The 9,969-nt window shown below is 33.6% G+C and overlaps 2 protein-coding genes across 3 annotated transcripts in view; both read left to right on the forward strand.

Moving 5' to 3' along the window:
- Positions 1-3,106, forward strand: part of LOC108570567 (HIRA-interacting protein 3) — a 222,687-nt gene extending 219,581 nt beyond the window's left edge. For both annotated transcript variants that reach the window (XM_017932446.1, XM_017932444.1), the window contains one exon: positions 2,275-3,106. In XM_017932446.1, the coding sequence (XP_017787935.1) occupies positions 2,275-2,424 (150 nt within the window). In that variant the 3' untranslated portion in view covers positions 2,425-3,106. The remainder of the gene's footprint in view (positions 1-2,274) is intronic.
- Positions 3,107-8,782: 5,676 nt separating this feature from the next.
- Positions 8,783-9,494, forward strand: LOC108570560 (zinc finger matrin-type protein 5). Its single transcript, XM_017932435.1, has 3 exons — positions 8,783-8,909; positions 9,048-9,185; positions 9,256-9,494. Exons 1-3 carry the CDS (start codon positions 8,783-8,785, stop codon positions 9,492-9,494), a joined length of 504 nt encoding a protein of 167 aa, XP_017787924.1.
- Positions 9,495-9,969: the final 475 nt, after the last annotated feature.

The following is a 9,969-nucleotide window of genomic DNA, read 5'->3' on the forward strand; positions in this document are numbered from 1 at the left end:
GACTTTTTAATATTTTATAAAATTTGAAAATTACAATTCTTTTAACTTGTGAAGTTTAAAAACTTTAAAACTAAAAGTTGTAAATTAAAATTTGAAAATTAAAAATTAAGGTTGAAATTTGAAAAATAAAAGAAATTAAAATTTTTTAATTTTGAAGATTAAAATTTAAAAAATTTTTAAATTTACAATTTCTAATTTGATCGTTTTAAACAGTTCAGGTGGAAGTACACGTAGCACAATAGTTGAGGATTAAATTTGCGCGAGGAAATTTCCAAAGCGCCTATAGGCACCAAGGTCGCAGCGCGAGTAAATATTGAAACCGCCTATAGGCGCCAAGGGTACAGTTAGAGCGCACTCTCAGAGCGCCAACAGCGGTGAAAGGGTTAAGATGACGATACATATTGTGAAGTGTATTGTTTGTATTATCTTACTAATTTTGTGTCATTTTGCATTGAATAATATTTTGTACATTTATGTGTTTTTTTTTCCCCCGATTTTTCTCGAACAATTCTCGAAAAATCGCGAACCTTTCTCTGTGAATTCTCTCAACAACCTCTGATTCTGCTGCAATTTCGATAACCAACTGGTATTACGAATGTGTAGAGCTCGAGAAGGAGCTGCTATAGAGATAAATATAAGTAAATAAAAAACTGAAAAATACAAGAGTGGAAATGAGTTAATGAGAAAATAATGGAAACGAAATTTGTCTTGTTCCGTTCGTTAATTTCGATCGTATCACTAAGTCTTTACACAGTTCTCGAATATAATAATTACAATAAAGACTACGTTTCCTTTTTGTGGTAATTTGATAACAGTGCAAGTAATTATAAAGATAAGTGATATTTGAAAACTCGAAGGAAAATTGATCTTTTAATTAGTAGTTTCGAAGTTGCATTTACTTTGGTGTAATAATTGCCTTAGTTTTCTTTCGCTTTTTAAATTTTTAAACCGCATTTTATGAACGAATTATTCGAAAATAACGAACACTCAAATTTACGCAGGAAAGCGTTAACTTGCTATATGGAAATTTAACATGGAAGGGACTTTTATAGAAAATTGCAATTTTTTTTTAACTTAAAAGGAATTTAAATTCTCGCCTCCCTCACTTTGAAGGTGAAATTCTTATTTAAAACCCTCCCGCTTTGAAGAAGAACTACTTTTTCAGAATAATGAGTTTAAAGGGTGGCTTAAAGAGAGGATTTTTTGGTCGTCAAAAATTTTTCAACCAGCTAAATGCTTTCCTCGAATTTTACGACAGGTTGAACGAGAGGCAAGAATTCAGTAGTACAATATACGATAACTCATCCTATGGGATACTGAAATTGTTCTAGCAACGCTGAATTGTGTTTTCTTTCCTAAAATATTCAAAAATTGCATGATTTTTGAAAATCATTTGTTATTGTCAACTTTTTCAACTTCGTTCATTTGTTATTATTATTTAAATAAAATAATAGTCATAATAATTCTAACTAGGACTTTGTATTAAGTTTATGTTAAATTTTTTAATGCTTTTGGTGAATCATTTGCATTTATGGAAAAATTTAATATAAAGTCCAAGTCAGAATATTGTTATTTAAATATTGGGTACTATGAAATAATTATTTCAATATTCTGACTTAGACTTTATATTAAGTTCTTTCATAATTGCAAATAATTCACAAAATTATGTATATTTAAATGCTCTGGAAAAGAAAACAGAATTTAGTGTTGCTATAATAAGCCAAGTTCAGTATTGCATGGGATGAGTTATCGCGTATTGTTCTACTGAATTTTTCCCACTTTTCAATGAGAAGGAAACTAATCGTCATTTGTTTCATTTAGATGAAATGATTGTCACTTATTTGGAAAATAGATTTAAGACTACTTTCACTCAAATATAGTGAAGTGCAATAAACATTAAAGTAAACTAATTATTTAATCATAACTCGTTTATTTTCAATATATTCTTTCAAACAGAGTAGAATTCTACCTTTCGCTTAGAAAGTAATTTTACAAATTGGTGATTACTGCGGATAATTTGCAATTATCAAGTACTTTCAATCAAATATAGTAAAGAGAACGTTAAAATACCAATTATTTAATCATAACTTTTGCAACACTTTCTTTCAAACAAAATAGCTACCTTTCACCTAGGAAATAATTTTGAAAATAATTTCACTGAACAGATACTTACTGCTTTCATTGCTTAACAAAGCAACACACGCTATCACAACAAACACCGCCGCTGTTAAAAATAACAAATCTACACGTGAACGTTGCAATCTATTGTTTCAGGCAAAGAAAGCCCTGAACGAGCTCGGGGATATCGATCTCACGGACCCTGATCTACACAAGGCGGCGACGAAAATCCAAGCGAGCTTCCGGGGTCACAAGGTCCGCCAAGAAGTGTCGAATCCTCCGCACAACGAAGAGCCAAAGAAATAAAAAGGGGATGACAGTGGTGGAGCTGATCTTTTAAAAGTCGAATCGTCGATAGTATGCCCGAAATAAAACCAAAAAAAAGAAGAAAAAAAAAACACAAACCAACAAACAAACCATGAATATAAGAGACAGCAAGTCGAATTTGAACGATCGAGAAAAAAGTAAAAAAAAGAAAAAAAAACAATAATAACCGTAATAGCAGGAAACCGGGCTTCGTCTTTGCTTTTTCGTTTGTCGTCGAGTCCGCTTTGTACGATCGCATGCGAAAATATCCTATTCACCGATCCCTCGAAATTTCATGGCATTTTTATCTTTACGGATCTGCGCGTCGCGATTTACACGGAATCGTAGATTCCGCCGCCGTGATTTCTATTGACGTAATGGCGAGTTTAGAAGCTCGCAGTAAACTTTTTCCGAAGACACAGTGGGATGATAGAGTCCTTGTTCGAGGAAGAATTTTCAAAAATTCGAATTGTACTTACACGTATATTTTGTCCTCTCGAGAGTATATCTATTAAAAGAAAAAGAAAAAGAAAACGACAAAAAAATTAGACACTGCTTTTCCCGATTCTACGAAATACAATTTCAACTTTGTATCCTTAAAAATTCGTACTTCGATGCCAATTCACATTTGACCGTACACGTCTATTTTAAATTAGAATGCTTATCGATTAAACATCTCAAAGTATACACACACACACACTACACAAACACACGCAAACGCACAATGTAGACACGTTTGATCGTCGACGTCGACGAAAATCGGTATTGTTCGTAGAAAATGGGACACACTTCGTTCGTCTTAAAGTACGAAACAGAATTATCGAACCAAAAAAAAAAAATTCAAAAATTTACCAAACTTGTACAACTAAAAAAAAAAAGAAAACACTTTGCTTATTACTTACTTACTTACTTACAACATTCGACAAGATCGTGCAATGTTACATCGAAACGAATCGCGGTGAAGCACGAACGAGGGAAATTTTCCTCGAAGGAGGCTGTACGAGTTGGAAACGAAAAAGATCTAGACGAAAAATAAAGAAGGTAGAATTAATTGGCTGCTCTTGGAGAGTGTATAGTATAGCCGGAGCTGGTAGCAGCAGTCTTTTCATAAATTCGGAAGGAAACGGCAACGGGTGAACGCGTTTTCCCCAGCAGATCCAATTACGCGGATCGATGTTAATCGGCCGGCCAGCATATTCGGTGCGAAAGTTTTCGTTTAATCAAACGAACTCGCGGGGCGAGAGTTCCCTGCGTTTCAAAGATGAACGCTGGAAAACGAGCGATAAATTCGTGGCCCGTTGCGTTAATGCGAAATTTATCGATGCTCGTATAAATGCAGAATGGATTATATTGCGAGTTAGGAGTAGTAGTGGTGGTGGTAGTAGTAGTATTGCTACAGTCGATGTATCGTCGAGGGTTGCGCACGAGGTTGAAGATTTCGATGCAAGATTGCACGTGACACAGTGTTTCGCGTGTTTCACCGGTGAATTCTATTTCTCTTCCCTGGTATAATTTCTGTGTACGAACACCGCCGCCCCGTCGAGACTCGACGACCCGGCCATCTCGCGTATCGAACGTCCCTGTTAATGTACCGTACACGCGAATTCACCAGCCAACGAAAAACAACGCTGGCGAAATTTCTACGGACTAATTGAAATATCTGGCGACCGCGCGACACGGGGAATCACCAAGTAGGTTCGATCTTTTGAAAAAATAAAGGGTAAACGTTGATAAAAGCTTAGAGAGCACGGTTCATTTTTTTTTTTTTTTTTTTTTTTTTTTTTTTTTTTTTTTATTTTGACATTATATTGTAGAGAATGCATTTTTAAGTAAAACACGATTTGAACTTCGCGGGGTTTTCTGTTGGTGATTGAGATACGCCATTTTGAAATATTATTAAAATATTGTTAGAAAAGGAAATTTCGTTTCTGTGACCTTAATCTTGATATATATTTGCAAGATTTTTTATGTGAAGTGAACACGTTGGCCACGCCCTCTGAAGAAATTTTAACCTAACCTAACATAACCCAATTTTCATTTGAAATCAGAATTAGGTTAGAGTTGGGGTTTGCATTTGGCTCGAATTTCGAAATAAGTGGAGTTTACAAATTCTCGTATCTCATAAACCAAAAGAAACCACTGTAAAATTGAAAACGTGTGTTACTTCGAAACATAACCTCTACGATATATGTCGAAAGAGAAATGATCCGTGCTGTTTAAGTTTTGGTCAACTTTTGCCAAGAAATAAACGTAGAATTGTGTTTCCTTCGAGCTCTGGGTGTGAGAATTGAATCAAGAAAAAGATACGGAACGAAATATAGTAGCAGTTGCAACATTTGATAATCGTACGAAAGTCGAACGCGTTTTTTTTCAAATTTTTTGCAATGTATGCTTGTATACTAATCGCACCACATCGACAATTCCAATTCCGTGCCATAGAAAAAAAAAAAACAAAATACAAAGAAATCGATTAAATTCGTCGAGTCTTATTGTAACGCTTAAACCGTAAGTCTAACCCCGATACAAAGAATTACATATGTAATATGTATAATGGTACAATTACAAAGACGATAGAAGTATTCGTTGTGTGCCGAGAGCAAGTTACTCCTAGTAAGAGGGCGCATACACCTGAACAAACAACATTGTTTAATCGATAGACGTGTCGTCGAAGTTGCATCGTACTAATGTTAAGGATGTCAATTCCGCCATATTGGTATCGTGACTTATTTTTCAACGACCAGATATACAAGATATTTTTACTCGTTAGATCACACACATTAAAAAAACACATACACATACAAACACATGTGAACACTACTTTTGCGATCCCTTAAGTGCAATAAATTCGAAAACAAAAATGTTTCGACGTCATTGGTCGAACTGCCAAATAACGGGTGCGCGTTTCGTATCAATCTCTATACTCGTTTAGTTCCGTTGTTTGGTCCTCTTTTTTTCTCTTTTTTTTTTTTGGATTCGGTTTTATTTCGGTCGAGTCGGTCGATGGAAAAGTAAAATACGTTGTTTTTAGCAGGCCTAAAAACGTCACGCCGCTTTTTATTCATCTTTTTTCGTCTGATTGTGTGTTCTTTGTTTCAATTTTCTGATTTTTCTTATTTTCGACCTACTCGGCACAGTTGAAAAGACTAACAGAAAAAAAATCAAAATATCGACAACTACGTGATAATTTGTTCGAAGAAGGATATTTTTTTTCTCTCCACGCATACCAACGTAACGCTACATATATAACAGTTAAATAATATGCTCAAAATAATTCAAAGATTCACCGTCTAATTTAGTTATCCTTTAGCAAATGTTATCCGATATTTTAGAAATTTCACCGTATAAATATTAAATCCTACGAATGAGAATATTCTTACTAGAAACATAGGGAATTTTTCTTCCTAGTAGAATTGTTCAGAGATCTTCAACTATTTTGAGCAAAGTATTTCATTGCCGAATATAAACTTGCAGCAATATAACGTTATTATGTATTTATATGAAAAAAAAAAAAGAAGAAGAAGTGATATTTATTATATGAAACGTTTAACGAGATATTCCTTCGAAGATAAATGTATTACGATCCCTCTATTGAGAAAAAAGAAAACCAATTCAGAAACTTGAAATTTTGTAATTTTACTCTATGTAAACATTGTTTAAATTCTATGTAAACATAATTCACAGATTGCACACAATTATCGAAGAGTTCGAATAAAGAAATAATCCTTTGTAGAAACTATCGAGCGGCTTCATTATGCATTTCACTCCTATTCCGGAGTTATTGCATAATTGATGATGTACTGGGTCAACCGTGATACCATTAAACGTGCAGCAAGAGCTGTTATCAATTTTATCAGTCCCTGTAACGACCTAACTGTTGACTTTCGTTGTCGTTTATTTCTCCTGTAAATAGTTTTGATATGCGTCACCGATCTTTATCATGCGTTGTCACGTATCACGATGTGTTTTCATCAAATACTATGCACCGAAAAAAAAAGGAAAGAAGAGAAAAACACGATTGTACGTTCGGAAAGAGAAACAACGCAACTATACGTGTATACGTGTGCACGATTGGAATATTTTTTGAAAAAAAAAAAAAAAAAAAGAAAAGAAAAGAAAGAAAGAAGTGTTATACAAAGTTTTGCACTTGTTTTCGATTAACCATGAAACGGTAATAATCTTTACGTGACGAAATAACGAATAAAAAGAATTGTTATAATCGCGAGGAGCGGACTTTTAAAGCTGTAATGTGGCAAAATAAGAAAGTTTAAATGTGATTCGGAGAAATGGAAAAAATCCACGAAGAGCTGGATACTGTACAGTATTCTCATACTAAAGAGCACATTGTGAAGAAAAGAAAAAAAAAATCTCGAATATTAATCAGTATATTATATCGTATACAGCTGTTATATTGTAAGTGACGTTTCATTTTTGAGGGACAAATCACACCGAAATTCTTTCTTCACTATAAATCATTTTCCAACTTGAATAATACCGATACTAAGATCACTAGTTGATTTATCGATACAAAGGATAATAACGAAAAAAAAAGAAGATCCTTGAAGTTGTCATTGTGCATGTTGAAAATATTTTTCGAAACGTCTTAGAAGTTTTAATTTGTCAAAATATTCAGACTCTTCTCTTCTTCAACATCGATATACACGTTATTTTCACCCTTATTGAAACCTGATGATCGACGAAAAAGAATTGCAAGCTTAAACAAAACCACGATTTTCTCGATTTTTCTCGCGTGTGACTAACACACATGCAATGTTTCTAAATATCGTTCGTGCTTTCTCGATTCCAATTCTCTTGCATTTTCACGTTACCTCATAGGTTACCACTTATCGCTTGTAGAAAGCTGACGAAGATATTGCTATCGTTGAAAATGTCTATGAAAGTGTCGACGAACTAATCGAGAAGGAAATGAATCGAACATCTTGAATCGCGCCATTCGTGTAATTTTTTTTCAAATTTTAACCGATTCGCGAAGAAAATGAAGAAGGCAAACTTAATAAACGAAGAAAACAATGTCGATATTGAAAGCCGATTCACACTGCGACACGTCGAGTCTCGGCTGATAAACGACACGCTAAAAAAAAAAAAGAATCTCTAATAGAAAAGGATCTAATATATATATTATATGTGTATAATATTATTAATATTGTCAGATATCGAAATATTTATGATCTCTCCGTCAACGACACGATACGACAGCCTGCACTTTATCATTGCCGTCTAGTGGGGATCGGCTTTATATTTTCGCAAAACGGATTATCGTTCGTTTACAAAAGGGGAATCAGTTGTTTTTTTGTTGTTTTTTTTTTCAAACGACACGTTGTAAACCAAAGAAAACAAGTAACACCTGATATTTTTTTAAGTAGAGAGTGAATGTATGGTGCAAAATTGAAATTTGGGGCATTGAACAGATGTGAAATGGTGGAAACGCGAAAATTCTTATATTTCCAAGATGGCGTCTCTTGGAGGTAAATGTGTAAGATGGGGAAAAAATGAAATTAAACGATTTTATTTTGCTGTGAGCAAAATTGTTGTTTAACGGGGAAATATATTCGTACCTATCGAAGAAACGACGATACGATTAATAGATATTTAAAATATTTTCAAGCTTTTCGTAGAGTTGCAAAAGATGTGTCCCGCCTGCGCACCGGTTTAGCAATTACAAAGAGTGAAATTAATGGCGGAGGTTGTTATAATAAAATTATAGGCATTTTCTTCGGTACGTGACGTTACCACACAGATATAGATTAGTAACGCACAAGACGTTGCGGTAAATTGTATTCTAAGGATGTAACAAAACAATTGTAACGTTTAAACGAGCAGTATCGTATATGTAATCTGTTTGTTTAAAATAAAATACCCATTAAGTGTACAAAAAAAAAAAAAAAAAAAAAAAAAAAAAAAAAAAAAAAAAAAAAAAAAAAAACGATTCCGACTCATGTTGTGAAGAATTAATAGAAATACACCTTTAATTGAAGAACTAATTGTTTTGGATTAGTGATTTTTTTCTGTTCTCAACCGATTATTATTAATAGCGGCAATGTAATATGTACAAAGTTTGAACAATTAAGATAAATAATAAATCTTTTTCTTTAATTAAAATGTTACAAATTGAACGAAGCTTTTTAGCACGTTCGATAGTCGTATTTTAAATACCTTCTATTTCCTTCAACTGTACACACACTAGATGTCGCTTCGGTCGCTCTGAAATCAATGCTTACATTGTTCACGTGCGTTTGACAAGTTATTCCCTGTTATTATTATTTTGCGATCTACGCGAGAAATTTGATGTTATAGTAAAGACAGTGTTTCTTTGTTTAACTGTGATAAAGTTTTACTGATCATGGGGAAAAGATATTATTGCGCTTATTGTGACAGATCATTTAAGGATGATCCAGAAGCTAGAAAGAAACATCTTTCGAGTTTACAACATGCGAAAAATCGCGCGGATCATTATAATATGTTCAAAGGTGACGATTTAACGATAGTTTATTTATGAAATATTTTAAACAGCTATGAAATTCAATGCGCTACGACCATAACCTCAAAATTATGACGCTTTTGTATGCTACTGTGGGGGACATGATTTTATTTAACAATTTTTATAGATCCGGAAGCTATATTAAAAGAAGAATGTACAAAAATACCATGCAAATGGTATTTATCTGTTGGTGATTGTGCATTTGGCCTTGGTTGCAGATTTTCTCATTATACTCCTCCTATGATGTGGGAACTTCAAAGACTTGGTAATAATTGTAGTGGTTGAGAATAAAAAAAGAATATTGCACTATACATTCATTTAATTTTTATTTACAGTTGCTATGAAGAACCAATCAAAGTTAAATGTAACACCTGAAAATGGCTGGCCAAATCCTGATGATATCATTAAAGAATATTTTGAGAATGCCACAAGTGCAAATAGTACAGAGGAGTTTAATTATCCTGCATGGCACAGACCATTAGAACTACGTGATTACTCTATGTTACCTCCTTCTCTATGGCCTATTACACCAGAAAGCTTAGCAAATACTTCAACTTTCAGAGAATGGGGTTAAAAATACAAAGAACATAGTATTATTCATTAACCTAGGTTAAAATACATCTTTGAAACTTGATTATGAATACAAAAACAAAGTGTACAGTACATACAAATAACTGAAATTGTAAATACCTACATTTATAAAAAGAAAGACTGAAAATTTCGTTAATAAACTAATTTTAACAAAAAATACAATTTATTTTTCGTTAAAACTGAAAATTGCCCCTTTCTTTAGAGAGAACTCACTAAATAAATAATGAAATTTTAAACATAATATAAATAGCAATTTTCAATATTTTTCAATTAAATGGATACACCATCTTTCGAGGCAAGCATGAATCAGATTCGGCGTGGTTCGGTACTTGTCGGTAACCTTCGTGACTACCATCTGTCCTCCATCATCCCCTCCACCAATCAGCAGCCAGAAAGGCAAGCACACAATGAATCCCGGCACACCGTCACACAGTAGCGGAGCACCCGTTGCCACGATA

Source organism: Habropoda laboriosa, unplaced genomic scaffold (genome assembly GCF_001263275.1).
Source record: "Habropoda laboriosa isolate 0110345459 unplaced genomic scaffold, ASM126327v1 scaffold61, whole genome shotgun sequence".
In the NCBI taxonomy this organism is placed as follows: Eukaryota; Metazoa; Arthropoda; class Insecta; order Hymenoptera; family Apidae; genus Habropoda; species Habropoda laboriosa.

What these genes read in the sequence shown, in the direction of transcription:
- LOC108570560 (XM_017932435.1), top strand. Translation starts at nt 8,783, where the DNA reads ATGGGGAAAAGATATTATTGCGCTTATTGTGACAGATCATTTAAGGAT. An exon ending in TCATTATAATATGTTCAAAG is followed by an intron (nt 8,910 to 9,047) that starts GTGACGATTTAA and finishes CAATTTTTATAG; the next exon opens with ATCCGGAAGCTATATTAAAA. An exon ending in GTGGGAACTTCAAAGACTTG is followed by an intron (nt 9,186 to 9,255) that starts GTAATAATTGTA and finishes TTTTATTTACAG; the next exon opens with TTGCTATGAAGAACCAATCA.